We start from the raw sequence: 20,588 nt of genomic DNA, 5'->3' as shown, positions 1-20,588 counted from the left end.
ATTTTACTTTTCACTCCCACTCTCCTAAGCCACCCTATGTGTAGTGTGTTTTGGAGGAGATGCTGTTTTCCTTCTTATATATCCCTGCTGGAAGGTTTGAAACACTAGCAGGAACTGCTTGCAGCCTATAAAGGCTTAGAAATTTATTTGGCTAGGAAAGATCCCCCTAATCAGGATAATTATGTACTTTCAAATTTCTATTCTTACTGTTCTCCAGTGGTGCTTTTAATGCAAGACACCATTTTTAAGCAACTTATGTAGTGGAAATACTAAGTCAAGGCTTGAAACAGTGATTGAGCACCTGGTGGGAAGGCAGGGCCAGCCCATGTTTGCTCAGGTGCATGCAATGTACCTGAGTGACTGGAAGTAGTAAAGCCAGGATGCACCCCTTCTGAGACCTCATTTAAGGGTTGGCAATGGAGGCAAGAGTATCTCACTGGGGATCCCTGTGTACCTGAGGCCTTCTGAAGGTAAGCAGCTTCTCTCCTTTATTCCTGTGCCCATGGCTGTTGCATTTGAGCAAATCCTCACTTGCTGGAGCCTGGGATCTTGCTGCTCTGCTGTCATTGCTGCACTTTCCATTGCATTACAAATGTATGAACAGAAATGCAGGAAAGTGTATAGCTGAAGCACCACATGCAAAATCTTCCTCCTGTGTTTCCAATCCTGCTAGCTTTCTTAAGTTTAGAACAGCTTGGACCTAAAAAGTTCTTTCTTGAGTTATTCAACCCTACATTTCCCTTTAGTCCACCTGTCTAGTATGCTGTTCTAGCTGGTTACACACATTCCTATTACATGCATAGTAATAATATGGACAGACAAGGTATTATGCTTGCAAATATGTACATGTATGTATGCAGGCTTAGTTGTGTGAATAGGTCTCAGTATTTCTTTTTGGTTCATTTAATTTTCATAATCAGAAGATGAGTACTTTTTTGAAGCCCATTAAATGTTAGCTGTGCAGAACAGTGTGCTGAGGACTGCCTAGTGTCTGACAAGGGGGTTTCTAAGCCATTTAGTATTGATACAAATGCAAGCCATAAAGAGCAGCTGGGGTAACACAGGTGTAGACTAAAGCAAATCATAAGGAGGAGGGCTAGAAGCATGTGTTGAGGTATCCATCCCTTATTGTACTGATGAAAGCAGTTGAGTGCCTTCTTCTCTAGGAGGAGTGTTCTCTTTTCTCATTAAACTTCAGAATAAAGTCTCAGAATTATGACTCTTTTTCTTCTAGATCTTTGTGAAGGAGGGAACGCTGATGAAAGTATCTGGGAAAAACAGGCACCCTCGGCATTTGTTCTTGGTAGGATTTCTTTTATGTTTTTACTGTCTCTTTCATATCTGCTCCAGCACTAAGTCATTTAATTGTCAGCAGGGTGTGTTGAGTGGGCTTGTGTTGCTAACAGGATGTAAAAGTCTGTAGCCCTTTCACATGTCCCTGTTGGCCCTGCGTAGGAGTAAGGGCTGTGCAGCCTTCCATTTCTGCCACAGCTCTGTACAGCCTTGACGAGGCCATAATTCTGCAAAGGAATGTAGGCTTCCAATGTGCTCAGGAGGATGGAAGCACTAAACTGCATACTTCCAGCAGTTAAAGCTTTATACTTTAAAATCCTCCTCTGAGGCCTTAGGAGATCTGATTAGAAGCAGCAGAGAGCAAACGCTCCTAGTGAAGTTTATGAAGGCTTACTTGGGCACGATTTCTATCGTTGAAGCTCAGGGACTGGGTTTTAGTTCCTGATGTCCACATCTATGTTAATCACCTGGTAACTTTGTGCACTACCTAGGGGTAGTCCCTCTGAAAGCACACCTCCTGCCCACTGTTGATTTAAGCAGCAGTTTTCAGTGAGGGCTTGCAAAATTTTAAGACAGTTATGAGAAATTAACCTGTAATCAGTTAGCTGGAAAGCCTTTCACATGTTTCTAAACTGTCCTAGAAAAACTTAAATATTCAGAAATCAAAACATGAGAAACCACTGTTTTGTATATGCAACATTAGCACTCATGGTTTTTGTTTTGCATTACCCACAATGCTGAGAAGTTAGAGGATATGAAACTCCAGGCTCATGAGTGGTGGTCTCAAATTTGCAGGTAGCTTACTGTATAACCACATCTATTTTTATGCTTTTATCTGTATGAAGGGGAAAATACTTGCCTGTCATAAAATATTGTGATGTTTACGTGTTAATGTTTGCAAAATTGAAAAGCACCATAAAGTATTGAGCATTACTGCTGATACTAGCATTAAAGTATTGTTTGCAGACTTCATTTTAAAATGAATGGATTACATGCCTGGATTGTATATCTATAACGGACTCTGTAAGTGCTGACAACTTCTAACCCTAGGACCATTATGAGAAGAGATGGCTTATTATAGGAAACATAAATTTTGCCATTAATTCTTTCTCTCCCTTATTAATAATTCCTACTTACGCAGAAGTAGGATACATAAGCTTCTCTGCCTATTTGATTGCAGACTGTAGTCATAATCAAAGGTCAGATGAGATAGGGCATAGTGCTGGCACTGCACTTCTCTGGCTTCAGTGGTTTCTATAAAAAAAATTCATACTTTGCTGTACGGAAAATAAGATTTCATCCAAGCCTGCATTAATGGACTATGAAAATAGTAAATACTATCAAAACTAGACTTCCTTTCAACCAGAAATGCAAATCATGACCAAGAGTGCTGTCATGCAAAGTATGTGGTAGACTAAACCACTGTGGTTACTCTGAAGAATCAAAAGGTGCATAAAGGTTTCTTTTCTCTAACATGTAAGCTGAAACCACTTTAGGCTTCTTATACTGTGTTTCCTTGAAAGGGGGGTGCAACTGGAACTTTGATACAGTTTAAAAGTCATTGGCAAAGATATTTCTTTTGGTTCGGTTCAGTGACTTCCACCTGCCCTCCCCCCTCCCCCATAGTCTTCTCCTCTGAAAGTTCTGTAGGTTGTAGAGCAATGCCACCTATGGTGAGAATGCAGGGAAGAAAATCAGTGTGAAATGCAATAATTCCTGCACTAACATCTGAATGGTTTTGCGTTATCTGCTAACACTGCAGATGATGTCTCTGTAATGCCATCACCAGTCAAGTGATGTTTAGTGGACTCTTCAGTCTTACAGCTACTACTGTGTAACTCTACCAGCAAACTTCCATCTTTGAATGTAACAATGTTTCTACAGCAGTCTTAAGGGCCTACCACCCATCACTGCCGACACCTTTTTATAACAGCTAAGAACTGCCTGAATGCATCCCTTCCTCTGCCAGTGCACTTGGTCCAACCCATGTCCTATCTTGATTCTGACATCCAGGAGAAATAAAAACACACAGAAAACCCCAAGAATAAGTAATTTTCTAAATATTGTCTCTTAAAACTGAAATTGATTTAAATCCCTCCATATCTAAATACTTTGCAGCCACTGGCAAAATTCAGGTAGGACAAGAACTTGCCCTATGATATTTATCAAAAAAACTTTCAGAACTGTATGTTTCTTATGATGCTCCAGTTGCCACACAAGAAAAGATTAGAAACTAGTATGTACAAGGGTAATTTGGCTGAGTTCTGGATGAAATTGTTTAGCTACTCAAAACAGATTTTTTTATATGAACACCATTTTCTAAAGTTCTTTGTAATGAACTTACACTGACTATAGCTGAGTTAACCTGGAGAAGATTTCAGCAGAAGAGTATATACATTGAAGGATAAATGTGAGGACTTAACCCCTACACGTCCCGGGAGATGAGCTCATCAAACTGAAGTTGTTACATGCCACAAGAATTAGGTGTGTGCCAAAATTGTATTTGGCCTGTTGCATCAGGCTGTGCTTGCATGGTTTGTGCACTTGTGCTCTGAATCTGTGCCTGTAAGGAGAGATGCATCTGTGTGCAGCCTATATGGACACAAATGCGTATCACATGCATTCAGGCATTTTTGAGGTGCGTACTTTTTGTGGATATGCACATGATATGTATCACGAGTTTACTTGAGCTGGCTGTTTTGTGTAGGCTGATGATATTGTTGAATGTGGTACTTCCTGGCAGGATGTTTGGTGAGGTTTGCTGGACGCCTGTTTCCTGAGTCCAGTCTGTTTACAGGGATGTTGGGGCCTCTTTGCAGTTCAGTATGGGGCTGCTGATGCTGGCAGGCACCCTGACTGCCCCACAATTGCAGAACTTTGCAACTCATACATTGACTCTTATCTCACCGTTCCAAGAATTTCTCTACAAAGGCTGCTTGTGTTGCAAGTGGGGTGTGGGAAGCTGCTATCAAATGAGAGATTGTTTAATGCTCTAGCCAGCAGGGCTGGAGCATAGGAAGTTTGAGTCACAGCCTGGAAAATGTAGCTCTAGCACACATTCAGGCTGCTCCACTGACACTCAGAGGATGTTTAACACTGACTTGAATAGAACAGCGTAGTGTTCAGAATGAACTATCCTTCAAAAACATTCAGGGAAAAAAAAAAAAACAAGCATATGGTAGGAGCTTTTAGGCAGGGAGTGTGCATGTCATTATGTGGGTGCCAGCTGTTCAGCAGAGCACAGATAAGCTTGGCTCTGCTGCAGCCCACAGACCCCATGCTGTCATGTAGCAGGTGAATTCTGCTAGCAAGGAAGTCCAGTTACTCCTCTTGTATATCCAAACTATTCCTCCCTGAATCATTCTTCCAAACTTTGACACCATACTTCCACTTCCTTTTTGCCCAGAAAACAGAAGCCCATGAAACCCACCTCTACTTCTGGCCTCGCCACAGCCTCATTGTCATGAGACTAAGAGAGTCAGAGCTGCAGAATCCTGGGCAGTTAGCTGGTATTGCCATGTGGTAAATACAGAACCTGCCTTGCCTACTTGAACACAGCGTTGCCCTTAAAACAAGCAGCCATTTCATCCAAGCTGAATAAAAAGGAGATGACTATCTACTTGCTTAGCCACTAGCGGAAGTCAGAAATGGGAAGGAATCAAAATCCTGGATCCGGATTTCAGAGAGCTCTCTGGAAGTGCAGATCTTCATCTAAGCTGTGTAGCTTGGGCCTGCTTTTAGCAACAGTCCTAGCACTTCAAATTACTGCTTGTTCTAGGAATCCCCCCAGGGAGTAACGGTCAGACCTGTAGATCATATTGCAAATTATTGATTTTGTCTTTCTCTTTATATAGATGAATGATGTTCTTCTGTACACGTATCCACAGAAGGATGGCAAATACCAACTGAAAAACACATTGGTTGTATCAGGCATGAAGGTAATGCCTTATCTGTATCAGAGGCTGGAATTAAAATTGTATAGTGGGCAGTTAGTGCTTTTCTGGTTTATGTCTTATTTCCAGCTGATGGCAAAGAGATAGAGGGGGTGGACCAGGAGTCAGAAGGAAAAATAATATGAAGTAATTATATAACAGATGATCTGTAAGGTTGTGACTTCATGTGACAGCCTTTTTCAGGCTGGTAATGAATAGCACAAGTCAAAATCAGATTTACCATCTGATCGTGGAACTGGAGACAGAAAAGGTTTATTATCCCATTTCATCCATTCCCCTTTTCATTTCTCTAGCCAATGCGTAGTTGTATTCTTCAGCACACTCACTAGGGCCCCAGGTTGCCAGGTTTTAAACACCTGCTGCTCACAATTTACATAAGCTTTCATTTGCCTGTTTTCTATGTGCCCATTGACTGTTTTCATCAAAAACGTTAATGGATTCTAAAACTTCATAGGGAAATGGTGTATTGGGTGATACTACATGCAATGATACAGATATAATCTCTTGTTCAGTAAATTCCATAACTACAGCTTGCAGAAACTGGATACAATTCCCCTGTTCTTACAGTCTTTCCCTAAGTATCCACTGACACTAGTTCAAGTGCAACAGGAAATATTGGGCTGGAATGGTCTTTGCTCCTGACCTAGCTGGCCATTATATACCTCCCACCAAGAACCTTCATAACTATTCTATAGCTGATATGCCAAGTTTTTTTCTTATGAAATAAGACTTGAAGTTGTAAGTCAGGAGGCTGGGGTTCTAGAAAACATGCAGGACTTGAATTACTAATAATTAATTTCAGCAAAATGGCACAAGGTGTGTTGGGGTTTTCTGAAAAGGTGGAAGGCTGATCACCCCAAAGACCTCGTAGTCTAAAAATAACTCTAGGTTCCCTGCTAAAGTAGGAATCACCAAGTGCTCCACTTGTAAGTAGAAAGGAGTTGCAGAACAGGTACTTATTATAGTACAATTGAAATACTGAGTGGTTGGTGTAATAGATGCTTGTTAATAATATCACATAATTACCATGAAGCTATGTTTCCTCTAAGTAGCTTTTGCTATTAGTAGACAACTAGTACGGTACGTGGCAGGAAAAAGTTTCAGCTGAGCTGTGTCTTAGGTATTTTTGGCTCTTAAAGAGCCTGGCTTCAGACAGGCATTCACTGATCTGAAGCACTTCACAGTGTATAGTCTACATGTCCAGAAGAAAATTATTTCCCTTCTTTACAGAAGGCTTCTACCTGACATGCTCTGACTCTTGTCAGACTAAATATCTCCTAAGCTTGTAATACGAAAATTCAACCCTGACTGACAGTTTATTATTACCTCTATAGTTGGATTAAATTATTTTTCCCCTTTAGAACCACCAACATATCAAAATAGAGAACGTTCCTCATTACATTAGCAATAGAATAGGCAGAAAACCCTACCTACCCACCTCTTTGTATTTAAATATGAAACAGAGGGCTGGGACATCAGAGATCCCTTTGCATTGAGACCTGTACAGTTTAACTCATGTCCACATTTATGTTCCTGTCATTTCTTTCTAGGTGAGCCGCCCAGTGACAGAAAATGCCCCAAATGTCCTGAAGATTGAATGTGATGAATACTGCCTGACACTGTCAGCAAGGTACTGTCTCCAAACTACCACAGCAGAAGGTGTTACATTCTAGCTATATCTCTAGGCTAGTTTAACCAATATCCAAGTCTTAGCTAGTGTTTAATTCTTTTTAAACTTGGTTTTGCTCCATGCTATTGTGACAGTGTCTGAGTACTTGATTACACAATTATGATACTAATCATAAATGCAAAGCTTGTAAACTGTAACTAATTCAATTCATTTAATGAGTAAAGATTAGAACTCAGCTCCTGACATTTTCAAAAGAGAGGAAAGAAGAAAATCTTAAGAAAACTGAGTTCTTTCAATTGATCTTTCACGCTCTTTCCTTGTAACTCCAGGAGTATGTTATGCCTGTCTTTCACAATTACACTTTTTAGCTCATACCACTAGTGTTACAAAATTGCTAGAGAACACAGAAACTAGATAATATGCAATAGATATAAAAGCACTTAGTAGTGCTTTAATAACAAAGCCAAAATTAAACTTTATTGGCAACCTCATGGGTTTTTCTATTAAAAAGACCTTCACTATTGTATTTGTGTAGTGCTAGTACTAACTGCAACTAGGAGTCAGTATCTCTACTCCGGGATTACAAACTAATAGCAGAAAGAGACTGTAGGTCAGTTTTTGACCAAAAGATAGCACTGTACTGTATTTTTTCATGCTTCTAGTTCAAAACTATCCTGACCATCCTACACCAGAAAGGTGGATGGATTGATTTTCAGATGTAGTTTACTATAAAAGACATACAATGGTAGAAATGGTATTAAAATTAACTCTTGAAATAAAAAGTCTTCAAAACATTAAGTACACCATCAGTCTCTAACTACAGCATGGCTGGAAACATAGCAGACTTCCCTTAACTACACAGTGCAGTAAGTAGACAGGGAGGGCATTTTCATACTTAAGAGTTCCAAATTCTGATTCTATCTTCCTAGGAACATTTGCAATATGTTGGCAGTGCTCAGATACCTGTCAAAGCCTTTTTGTCTGTTTCCTTTTATAACCAGCGAATGAGAAAATATCTGGGAGTTCCTTAGATCTGAATACTCATCACAACCTTCGAAATGTGCACACAGTACTTCTCAATTACCTGCTGACAATTACAAAAGCAAGTGGAAAGTGTTTCTCTGTTGTAGAGGGGAAGTAGCTGCTGCATGCCCCCTTTATCCTGGGCAACTGAAGTTGGCATCTCTAGGGAAATGCTTGGGATGCTCTGCTTACATTTTTATGTGGTTCTTTGTCTTTTGTGCTCATGTCAAGTCTGCTTAGTTAGCCTAAACTAAGCATGTGTGACCATTGGGAGCTACATTTCTTTGGTAGTAAATAGAATCAGGGCTGAGACTGAGGTCACCCTTCTGGTAACAGCTGGATTGAAATTGACTCTTATCAGAGCACTGGGATAGAGACCCTTTCTCTTCCTTGTGCTGCTCCCTCTGGTACCAGTCTGCCCTGAGAACACAGATATTTCTTCCTCTCCCTTTCTGTGCTGGCTGACAGAGCTGATGAGACACCAGTGGGAGAGCATGCTATCTGAACCGCACTGCTGTACTCACCAAAAGGAGCACCAAAGACTGAAAAGTACTAGAAGGCTTTGAGCATCCCTGAAGACTTCATCTTTTATCATTTGCACTGCAGTGCTCCTGGCCTGCGCTGAAGGCCAGTTGTTGACAGTCACAACCCAAGTCTCGGTGCTTTTACACTTGTGGAAGACAAGGTGAATGTGCACTGAAGAAAAGCAGTAAAACTTTGACCAAAGCTCAAAAGTTGGCATACGTATATGAGAAGGCGGCGCTGCAAAGCCTTTGCATCTCCCATTGAAAAGCTGTGTTCTTGCCTTGCATTAAGCTGACGATAGATCTGATCACAGAGCCTTTATGGAGAAGGCTGATACTGTTGTTACACCTTTATTTACATGTCAAAAATATGCTTGGACACAGGGGTAACCGTCTAGTGCCCTTATGAAACACCGGAGCACTGGGAGAAAGCAGTCAGTACTTCCTCCCTAAGGGGCTAACATGGAGCAACACAGTGACAAAATCCCATGCCAGTTCAGTTTTTTATGTTCTCTGTCTGCCCCCTGCTGGGCAGGAGAGTGCAGTGACAGTTTGACCCTCTGCCTAAGGAAGAATTTGAGGCAACACAGGGATAACTGATTGACTGCACCTTTGTGCTAAACTTACTCAGGCTGAAATGTAGCAATGGTGAATCAAGGTCTGAGGTTCTTTGAGCCTCAGAGGTTCAGAAAAAATTTATCTGAGCCTTCACATGACCAGTGAAATAGCTAATTGAAAGGCCAGTGCCTACTGACTTAATTTATCTCACCAGCAGACATATGTTATTCCCGCATTTATTAGGTTAATAACCTGTGATTACGGCCTGGAAATGTTTAGTGGAATGGGGAAAAGGTTAAAGGCATGCATTAGATAACAGGCTTTTACTAGCAGATTTCCGTCTTGTCTGTCTTCATCTCTTCACCAGAGGATTTAATTTACATCAGTGAAGGATTTATCTTTATTTACTTATTTATTTTGCACTGGAAGGGGCTTGTTTTGTTTCTCAAATGAGATCTTAATTTTCAAGAATTAGGAATTCTCAGAGAATTTCCGAGAATGATAAAGGTTGAAGCCAGGACTACTTCTGTTGGTGCTTTGTAGGCTGGGAACATGTTTCATCTTGAAAATACAGGTATCTCCTTCAGATTTCCTAGAAAGCATAATTTGATTAGACTTCTGATAGTAATAAGGACTGACTAGTAGTGTAGTAGACTCTTGTCAGACATTATCTCTTGTATCATAGGCCCTTGGCACGCAGAGGTTAGCAAATATGATTTACTGTTTCAGGAATCTCTTTGCTCCAACAAGCTTGTTGAATTTTACAGAAGCTGGTGTTTTTCACAGCCAGGGGCTTTATGCTTAGAGTCTAGAGGAATGCCAAGTCAGGGATCGTTGATCAAATCTAGTATTTCCTAGCTCTCATTTATTTATTTATTTAAGATCACAAAAGACAAATTATTCTTAGATATCTTGTTTGGTGGCTTTACTGAGTATAGTGTGTAGCTTTCATGACAGTGGCTGGTATAGCTCAGAGATGAGAACACACTGAGATATATCTGCTCTGTTGACTGATGCTGGCAACAACCAGAGCTGTGCACAGTTTTCAGATAAACAGTAAGCACAGTTTGAAGTCACAGCTGAAAACCATCTAACACATGCAGGATGGCTAATGGTTCTAAAAGAGGAAATGCATTTGACAAGTAACAGGCATTAATGGCCCTGCTGCTTTTCTAGGATGGCTGAACTAGCAAAGAAACACACGGTGTTTCACTGTTTCGTCTAGTGGAAAGCGGGCACCTAGGGGCCAGACTGGAGAACTGCTAGCCTCCCTGCATAACTGCAGCTCAAGGGAATGCAGAATTTGCTTTCCAAATTGCCGTCCTGGACTTCCGCCAGGAGTATGGAGCTTGTCTGTGATTGAGCTAGAGAAAAATGAAAGCATTCACAACTTTACCACGAGTGACAGATTTCTGCATTTCCTAACATGCAGATCATCTAAGCATCTCATACTATATGCCCTAGAGAGCATAATAACTAGGAAAACACAAAAGAAGAGACCTCTTATCGGCCAATGTTATCTAGCATTGAGCAGCTCATAGCAAAGTCAGAGACTACTTTGGGAAAAAAAAAAAAATTGAGAATGTAGTGCCTTCTCAGTCACAGTAATAACCATAGAGCTACACTAATCACCTAGCTGAATAAGTGCAACAGTCAGTTTTGGTCCTGGCTTTGAAATTACTAGTTCAATGCACTCATGAGTAAAAACAAATGTTCAGAAAGCAAAGCTTTTCTCCTCTGATCCAAAAACTGCTTGTTTTGGTCCCTGATGTACACAGCATTAACTGCTTTGCTGTATTTCACTCCGCAGCTCTTGCTTGGAAAGGGATGACTGGTACAGCTGCATCAGCAGACACATCCCAGATGACTACAAAGCTCACAATACTTCCACCTTCCACGGCAACGTGGAGGTAAGAGGAAGCTGAATCTTTCGATGGTTGGAGGGGAAAGAGAGCAAGAGGGAAGAAAGGAGAAGACAGTGAAATGGGAAGGGGAAAACATTATAAAATGCTAAAATGCAGAGTTTCTAGGGCAGGATATCCTTAGTAATTCCATTAAGATCAGAATGCCAAGCCTAAATAACAAAGCTCATTACAGTCCATGGCTTTAGAGACCACCCCTGAAACGTTAATCACACTCTGCATTCTGTGGTCTTTGCTTAAATACAAGTTAACCTGGAGGAAGACTAGCAAAACTTGTTCCCGAACGGTAATTATCTTGAATTATCTAAAAATAGGTGGAAATTCCTGTCCTGGTTTCAGATGGAATGGAGCTGACTTTCTTTGTAGTAGCTGGTATGATGCTACACTTTGGCTTTCAGAGAAAAACAATGTTGACAATGCATCCTATTTTAGTTGTTGCTGAGCTGTGGTGCACAGAGCTAAGGTCATTTCAGCTTCTCCTACTGTACTACCAGAGGGAACTGGGGATGCACAAAAAGCTGGGAGAGGATAGTACAAGGACAGCTGACCTAAACCAGCCAAAGGGATGTTTCATACCATGTGACAGCAGGTGAAAAAACGATAAAACTGGGGGGAATTGGCTGGGGAGAGGAGAGCCATTGCTTGGGAACTAGCTGGGCATTATTCAGCAGGTAGTGAGCAATTGCATTGTGCGTCATTTGTTTTATACACACACAAATACACATGTGTATATATATAAAAAAAACTGGGATCAATTTCATACTGACCATGGCTCCATAGGCTTGTAGCACAGGCAAAGACACGTGCACAACTGCAGCCTTGTGCATTCCAAGAAACGGGAATAGTAAATACATTTACTGTAGTTGCTTCCATATATCCAGATCAGCCATGGAAAGCATGGGTCAGATTTGGATTGTGTGGGAACAAGTTCCTCCTTGTGCACATCATGGTTTGCATTGGAAAATAAACAAGTTTTTACTAGTTTTTGCTACTTTCTCTTCCACATTCATAAAACTGCTTCAAGATGTAATAAAATAATGAACTGAGCTTCTTTGCTGTTGAAGACTATGGAGCTGCAGAATTTTTTAGGGTTAGTATTTCAGAAACTGCTAAGAAAAAAGGGCTTTAACTCATGACCTTACCTGCAATTTGCATATGCAGTGAATAAGATCCTTGCCTCATGTGGAAGATTGTCCAATAACAGATCTACATTCATCGTTATCTGTTCTGACTCTGGCTTTCACAGCACTGTATATTGATGGCCATAGACTTTCAGTGCTGAGGCTCTTGCTGAAGTACTTAGAATCTGTGTATTACTGCACCTATATCTCACTGCATTAAGAACTGAAAAACTGAGTATTTTAGCAGGTGAAGGTGAACTGTAATGAGAGACTTGCGGTATGAGGAGAACTGACTGCATGTACTTTGGGAGTGTGGATGCTTCTTGATTTGTTCTTGTTTGATTTTAAGTTACGGGAAAGGCTTGGAATACCCTTGGGTGAGAGGCCTCCTACTTTGGTACCCGTATCCCACGTTATGATGTGCATGAACTGTGGCTGTGACTTTACCCTCACTTTGAGGCGACATCATTGCCATGCCTGTGGGAAGGTAAGAGCTGTAGAAGCTTCTCAGGGAGACTTTATTCACACTACTAAGATGCTGGCTACCACCACTGTAATTTCTGCAAGTTTGTTGCAATATCAAGACCGGAATTTGACTTTCCACAGAACCTGTTAATGCACTGCTATATTAGGTAGTCAGGTTTCTAATGACTAGTGTCATCATTCTATGCATGATTCTGGTTGGCTTTGAACAGTGCAAATCTACAGTAATTACCGTTCAATCACTAGATTTACTCTGGCTGACACAGATGTAGCAAAGTTATATCTGCTCCACTATCCATTCTTCTCTCCTAAACAACTCAGAGGATTTGTTTTATATGTGCATATATATCAATTAAAATTATATTTACGTGCAAATCTCCTTTCTGGAGCAGATTGTATGTCGAAACTGTTCAAGAAACAAGTACCCTATGAAGTACCTCAGAGATCAAGCAGCCAAAGTCTGTGACAGCTGCTATGTGGAACTGAAGAAAAGAGGTAAAGTTCCTCCATTCTTGGCAAAATTGACAAATCTACTGTTTGTTTGTATAATGGAGATGGTTTTAGCACCTGCCTACTATGTTGACATTTGTGACAGAGGATTTCTCATTTCAACTACAATTCATGTGTACTGAGGTCCCAGAAGTCCCAAACTGTAAGGCAGCTAAAGTTGTTTTAGCAAGCCAAGTTCTCTGAGGATTTCTCTGGCCTTTTGATAAGCCAGAATAACAGCAAGAAGTGTGAGATGTAAACATTAGAGCTGATAGCTGTTCCCTGTCATTTCTAGCGAACTATCCATCACAGGAAAACAGTGGATTTAGTGTACCCCACTCAGTCCTCTTCCATGTTGCTTTTCCAATAAGGAATGCTGAGGTGAAGTGCAGACCCACTAAGAGCATTTCCACATGGGAAGTTAATCTGAAAACAGGTGAAAGCAGAAATTCGTAACAGTAGAGCTACTGCCTAACCAGAACGCTATGTATTACTGTCACACTATATGAGTCCATGTTCTAATTTAAATACACATCCAAATCAAAGATAAATTGGGGGGTGAGGGATTTATATATGTAATTATGGGAAATGGCTCTATATCCAAGTGGAGGCCAATGATGAGTGGTGTTCCCCAGGCATCTGTCTTGGGACTGGTGCTCTTCAACACCTTTATCAGTGTGACTGGGATAGTGCTACTGGGTGCACTCTCAGCAAGCTTACTGATGACACCATGCTAAGTGGTGCAGTTAATACAGTAGAAGGAAGGGATGTCATCCAAAGGAACCTAGGCAAGCTGTATCCTTGCCACATTTTCTTTCAGGTAGCTTTCATGAAGCTGTAGGTTATTACCAGTACTCTAGGATGCTGTGAAATCCAGCAAGCTAACCAAACTTAACAGAGTAATTTGAAGGAAAAGCTGAAATAAAATCCAGCTATGGAGGAGGCACTGTGTTTTCAATAGTTGTTTGCATTAGTGTAGTGTGTATCTCTTACCCCTTGTATGACATATACCAATTCATCCATTTCTTTCTTCCCTTCTGAATTTTCTTAATCTTTCAGAGCGGCCACTAAGTGTGAGCTTCCCTCCAACTTCATCCAGGTGTTCAAGCAGTGCCTTCTCTTCCGTCTTCCACAATATCCATTACTCATCTTTCAAGAAACAGAAGAAGATCCCATCAGCTCTTACAGAGGTAGGACTAAGCTTTATTATTTCTCAAATGAAATCAAGTCATAAGTTATTAACATAAATTAATATAAAAACATTGCAAAGTCCAAAATATAACCACATCTTAAAGGTGCTCAGACAAAGGACTGTCCTCTCTTATTGGAAGCATGATTTTTTAATATACCGCCTCACCCACCAAAAAGAGCTGGGAGGAGGGACAAGTTCAGTTTCTCAGAATACAATTGTAAACTTGCTGTTCTCAGTAACATTTCAATTGCACATTTTCCATGTTACCAAGAACAAAGTTTAACATCTCCAAACAGTAAAAAAAAAAAAAAAAAAAAAACACCAGAAATAACATAAGCATGATATTACTTTCTCCATGTAAAGTATCAGGAGAGAAAAAGCCTCTGCTGAAATCCTGATTTCTCCCACTCTCCTTCAAGGTGGCAGCCTCAGGAGAGGGAGCTACCATCAGTGGTTACCTCACCAGATGTAAGAGAGGCAAAAGACACTGGAAGAAACGCTGGTTTGTTATCAAAGGCAAAGTCCTCTACACCTACATAGCAAATGAGGTACTGTGCAATCTATCTTAGAACAGTTTCTTAACTGAATTTTATCCTTTATGCTCTGCAGTCAGCAGAAGTAAAAGTGAAAGGTATGAATGGTGGTTCTCACAGCCAACTGCCTCTGAGAACTGGTTCTAATAGACTCTGTCCCTAAGCAGTAACCTTTAGCTGAAGGGCTCAGCCACATCCCTGGGTGGATCTCAGCAACCTCTTTACAAACTGCCCTTCACTATTTGATTTTTTTTTTTTTTTTTGCTGTTCATGTTGTTATATACTGTCAAACTGAGCCTAGGTATTTACATATAAAGATTTCAAGGTAATTGACAGATTTTTTTTTTTTAGATATGTGGTGCTATAATCCATTTCTGCTGGGGAGAAGAGTCTTATATGTGTAAATAAGACATACTTATCCTACTAGTATCAACAGGGAAAGATAGGATAGTCTGCAGAGGTGGGAATACTGCTTTCTATATTGACCTGTAAGATCCTCCTCATAGCTGAGGAGGAGGCTGGCTTTCCAATAGACTATTTTATGTCTTTTTTTCTCATCCCAGTCCCTTTTCACATTTTTATTTCTTCTCCAGTTGAATAGCTGCAGTACTGATAAACTTGAAGAAAATGCAATACAAGGAGCAGTTATAACTGACAGATTTTGTAAACAGAAGCATAAAAAGATATTTTGCTGGACACAGAATGCAAGAACTGTAGTAACAGCAATATTTGATATTTTAAGCCTTCAGAACAGTTTGCAAATATCCATCACTTTAACTCAGCAGTGTGAGGCATGAAGCATCATTAATTATCCCTCTGAAACAGATGAGGAGACTGAGGCACAAAAGTGATCATGATTTGGCCATTATTGAAAACTTAACAGCTTTCTTCAGTAGTGCTGATGTATAGTTTGTTACCTCTTTAGTTTTTCTACCGGCTTTGTTTACATTTAGACCACGTAATCTTGCACTTGACATCTTTTCCAAGGCCCTGCAGCCTCTTAGCTTCTGCTGAACTCAGCAATTCAGACTGTTAGCATCCAGTTTTGTATTCAGTACACTTATCTCCCCTAATCTTAGAAGCGATCGCTTCTAGTCTGGTGATAGGGAAAGAGCAATGGATGGCTAGCTATACTTTTTATTCCCAGCTTACAATTGAGCCTCTAAGAGCAGAAGCAAAGGCAACATACGCGTATATACGCAGTGACCAAAATTGCAGCTCTCAGGGACAGCTAAGATGCAGTTTGATTAATATTTATTGTTTCTTTAACTTACATAAAGCAGAATTTGGCAAACAAAAACCACAGCTGTTTATTGGGGGTAAATTAACACTGAATTGCATCACCAGTTCTGAGATTTTGAAGCAGAGTTGTTGCAAGTGAGCATGCTATTTGATGTGCAGATTTTTAAAACAAAGTTGCTAGTGCTATGAAAGGAAATTATAAGTTACAAAGCAGACTACTACTTGCATTTAGAAAAAAATAGTTCAAAGTAACACATCTGAGACTGAGCCCCATTTCAAGCTTTCAAAAGTGCTGCTGTACTATTCCACATTGCCAGTAACCTCATAGGTTGCTTCCTGGACCATTATGTCAAAATCATTAAAGTAATGGGTAATTTGATCTTTTGGATGGCCACAAATAACTGGACTTTCAGAGGTGCTGCTGAGGTTGAGGTCTAAGACTGTATGAACACATGCAGTAAACTGGCATTGCTCCTGTTTAAGAGCCACCGGTCCAGCAGAAGATTCATACTACTGCTTTTGCAGCCCAGTGTTTGTATCATGACTGTTTTTCAGAAAGAGCCCTCAAACTGCCACAAGCTTCTTTCTAATTTTTGGTTCGCTTTTTGTTTGCTTTCAGGACAAAGTTGCCACAGAAAGTTTGCCTTTGTTGGGCTTCACTGTTGCCCCAGAAAAGGAGGAAGGATGCATGGATACAGTTTTCCATCTCTATCACAAGCAAACTCTGTTTTATAGCTTCCGAGCAGATGATAGCCATTCAGCACAGAGGTAAGGGAATAGAGTTCCATGCTAGCGAGCATGTAGGTCCAAAAGCTTATGTAGGGTTTTTCCTCTCCTTTGCTTCAGGTGCCTACCCTAACAGAGGAAACAAACTGCTTTCAGAGTGTTGACTAAGTCCAGTTGCATGCAACTGCCCTTAGTGATGAAAAAGCTACCATTTTTCACTCCTTTGTTTAGGTAGAAAGAAGGCTGAGCCTCAAGAATCATAGTCTTCCACTCAAATGTGATTTTTTTATGGGATCTTCCCCAATTTGTGTTCTATTTATCCTCCTCTTAGTTTGCTCATCAACAAATAATTATTCAGATTTCACAGCTTATTGCTACTCTACTACTTCCACGTGATAAAAATAATCATGAAACTCGTAATAAAAATGCCAGTGCCTCAAGGTAAACAGGAAGGAAATTTGTATTTATGGGAGGTTTTGTTGCTTTTAAACATAATTCAGTGGCTTCATATTTCGTATTATAATCACAAAACCATAGCTTCTCACTGGAACTATGATGGGAAACACAGTCCTCTTCAGGCTTTATGTTCTTAAAATATGTATTTTTGAAAGAAACAATTTTATACGTACCACTCTTTCTTTCCTGCCCTTTTTAGGTGGATTGAAGCCATGGAAGAAGCATCCATATTATAGCAGCTATCACTCAATGGACTTAGAATACTAATTCTCCAATTTCTATACAATCCAAGCAATCCTTTTATGTCTTACAAAACTGAACGGTGTATTTCAGGCAAACTGGCTACAAACACTGGATATGAACTGTTTCCAGATTGCTGTCTGCTTCCTTCCTCCCCTTCCTCTTACTTTTTTTTTTTCCCAAAAGAAAACTTTAAAATAGGGAATATTTATGGTGACCTTTATGCCTGTGCAAGTTCAACCTGTGCTATAAGCTTTTCCTATGATCCCATGGTAAGCTAAATTTAACATTAAAGAAAAAAAAGAGCCATGGAAGTACTGACTACAGTAAGCAACAGGGTCACTTTTACTTACTGTAGAGCACTATCATATTTCACTGGGTTGGTTTTGGTGTCTACCATGAAATTTAAAACAATGTAGTAAGCAACAAATACTCATTTAAAGCACTTTATTATTTTCATTCAACTACAGTTTAATCTTTTCATATTTCCAGGGAGTTTGGTGGACTGATTTATTATCCATTAACAAATGCCAGCATGAAATTATGCCCTGCATATGCTAAATTGTTTCTACAGAAAAGGAACGTACAAAAATACTCAATTTACCCAGTCTACCAGCATTGCGCTAGCTATGATCCAGGATAATTACTTACTATCCATTTATAATTCGACACAAATCACTGTATAACTTAGTGTTTACTTTCATATCACTGCAGTATTTTGAAATGCACTATAGTTGCTCTGCAATCCAGACATTGAATAGTATCATGTCACCCTGAATACCATGTCAGATTCAAACCCAAAGGATATTTTTAATTTATTATAAACTTACAGACAACTTTTATTTAACACTAATCTACGTAGCAGTGTTAAGATTTATATCATTTATTTAAATATTCTATCTTTATTTTCAGTCCTCCTGATATTTCTGCTGTTGTTGTTATGAAAAATGTCATCAAAAGTTTAATCCATATAACAAGTGCATCATCTGAAATATGCTGGTGGGGTGAAATGCACTTGTCTGAACCTTCTTTGATAAGTGTGCTTTGGAACTCCTCTGGTTAAATCCATCTTACTACACCTCCAGGGCTGGACTCAGCAGCCAAGTGGCAGTATGACTTCAGATGTGTGCTGCATTTACACTAGCTGAAGATGTCAAACTCTGGAGTTTTGGTTTCTGTTTCTTTTTCTGTTTGTTTGGTTGGTTGTTGTTAAAAGAAGGTTGAGAAGTGATGTTATAATCATTGCAATAAAATGATTTTGTGATCTGTATTTGTCATAAAACTTGACTGCGAATAGAATGGCAATTATGATTAAAATATATCTTTCTACAAAAATAAAATGCTCAAGAACTTTCTTACATTAAAATACGTTGTGTGGCAGGGGGAGGGGACGAAACTTTACTACCTTCACTTTTCCTTTCTTCAATAAGCTTAATGAATACCTCAATTTTTTATTAACAAATTGGCTAGAATTTTCTGTATTTTTGAAGGTCTGTAATATGTGTCCAAATGATGAAGGTAGTTAAACTTATCGCCTAGACAAGCTTAAAAAACAAATACAAGTCTACCACTAAATAAAAACATACTTGTATTGTTTGAGGGCTTTTTTGTTTATGATACATCTGAGTCTGATAGTTTCATAAAACACAGACTGTCATATGCAAACAGAAATCGAGTATGTCTCATGTTAGAACTTCAGCCTTGTTACTGATAGATATACATAGTAAGATTTCTAACCATAGTTCCAAACAAAAAAAATATAACATGGAAAAAATAAAAGACCAAAATATAACTGCAGTTCTACAGGCTTTTCCTTTACATTATTTTTATCTCAACTCCAATTCCAGTTATGGTTAACGGACACACAGGTATTAACCAGTTCTCTAACAAACTGAGAGCATCAAATCAGAAGAGAGCAGTTGAGGTCTTCTGGTGAAGACAGGATTTAGACAATAGCAACGAACAAGTGTTTCAATCCACTGTATATTTAAACTCATTGAGCCAGGTTACCTGTCAACACTACTCCAGTTACAGATATAAATAGTCTTAATATATCACAAAGAAAGAAAAAAACAAACAAAAAAAACAAAAACACCCTTATATTTTCAGTTTCACTAAACCCAATTTGAGCAAAGCTAAGCACCAAAGACAGAAGTTGTCTTAACTTCAGAGCTAGTCCAGTAAACACTTTTTATAGTTTTAACATTAAAATAGAGGTTTTTGGACAGTTTGTGCCATTCACTTGCAAGCAGCTCAGTAACATTTCTTCCTAACTTATACCAAGCGTTGCTCTCTCTGAAAAAAATTCTTTTTTTCATGACTTCGTAAACATTAAAAAAAAATCTGAAATAACGCACAATGTACTAGCTAGTCAGTCAACAGTTTAGATGCAAACTGGCACTGTTTGTTGTTTCAGTGTGTTTTTATTTTGCCACCTGCTGGAAAGCATTAAGTTGATTAACAGTTATCTGCAACCAGTATTTAGACCTGTCTTACAGTACATGCCTATTTAAAATTCATTTTTTATACAGTTATTATAATTTTTTCCAAATCAAAGTATAAATCAAAGTGCTCCAACGTGACAAGATTCCATGCCCTTGTAACCAAGTACTGCAGGGCAAGAAGGCCCTGGGGTTACCACCTTTCCCGAGCTGATCCTCCTTTGTGAACACCACAAAGCTACAAACACCAAACGGGCTTTTCCCATTTGCATGCTGCTTTGGCACAAAAGAAACAAACACCTCTCTGGCTATAACCCCATAGAAACAGGAGAAAAAGCTATTCCCGGTGTTAATCTCAAAACACTAATCTAACTTCATGATTTCCCTTTACAGTTTAACATATCATATAAACTTCTGTGCATTAAGAACAGTGAGATCCTTCAGTGTGAGTGACATCAAGACTCCAACTGGAACAAGTTTTGAGAAGAAAGTTTCTAGACTCCAGGGCAGGTTTACAGTCCTGCTTTGGGAGACTATAATAATAATAATAGTAGATTTTTCCTGAAAGCACTGTTTCACAAATATTTTGAAAGTCTTCCCTTTCCACAGAATAAAGAACACCAGGAAACCTTTAAAATTAACGTGAAACAACACTGTCATTCTTTGCCATGCTTTATTTTTATTATTATTACTAAGTTACAATAATTTTATATTCTTTGGGTTGTTGCAATAGCTTGTTTCCTGACAAGTTTTGCAATTTTT

General features: G+C 39.4%; 1 protein-coding gene and 1 long non-coding RNA gene across 10 annotated transcripts in view; one reads left to right on the top strand and one right to left on the bottom strand.

Moving 5' to 3' along the window:
* FGD5 (FYVE, RhoGEF and PH domain containing 5) overlaps positions 1-18,725 on the top strand; it is a 113,684-nt gene extending 94,959 nt beyond the window's left edge. For 6 of the 9 annotated variants that reach the window (XM_021409897.1, XM_021409894.1, XM_021409902.1 and 3 more), the window contains 10 exons: positions 1,235-1,303; positions 5,148-5,231; positions 6,797-6,876; positions 10,792-10,891; positions 12,374-12,511; positions 12,900-13,002; positions 14,056-14,186; positions 14,608-14,736; positions 16,583-16,731; positions 17,345-18,725. In XM_021409897.1, the coding sequence (XP_021265572.1) occupies positions 1,235-1,303; positions 5,148-5,231; positions 6,797-6,876; positions 10,792-10,891; positions 12,374-12,511; positions 12,900-13,002; positions 14,056-14,186; positions 14,608-14,736; positions 16,583-16,731; positions 17,345-17,381 (1,020 nt within the window). In that variant the 3' untranslated portion in view covers positions 17,382-18,725. Of the gene's footprint in view, positions 1-1,234; positions 1,304-5,147; positions 5,232-6,796; positions 6,877-8,367; positions 10,438-10,791; positions 10,892-12,373; positions 12,512-12,899; positions 13,003-14,055; positions 14,187-14,607; positions 14,737-16,582; positions 16,732-17,344 lie in introns of those variants that run through there. The other 3 variants (XM_021409896.1, XM_021409895.1, XM_021409903.1) reach the window with 3 other exon arrangements.
* Positions 1-20,588, bottom strand: part of LOC110405032 — a 111,368-nt gene that overhangs the window by 86,830 nt on the left and 3,950 nt on the right. The window contains exon 2 of the long non-coding RNA XR_002442645.1: positions 13,990-14,145. This is a non-coding gene — a long non-coding RNA (uncharacterized LOC110405032). The remainder of the gene's footprint in view (positions 1-13,989; positions 14,146-20,588) is intronic.

The sequence above is a fragment of the Numida meleagris genome, chromosome 11 (genome assembly GCF_002078875.1).
Source record: "Numida meleagris isolate 19003 breed g44 Domestic line chromosome 11, NumMel1.0, whole genome shotgun sequence".
NCBI lineage: Eukaryota > Metazoa > Chordata > Aves > Galliformes > Numididae > Numida > Numida meleagris.
Note: the sequence above shows the minus strand (reverse complement) of the source record. Positions and strands in the feature narration are given on the sequence as shown.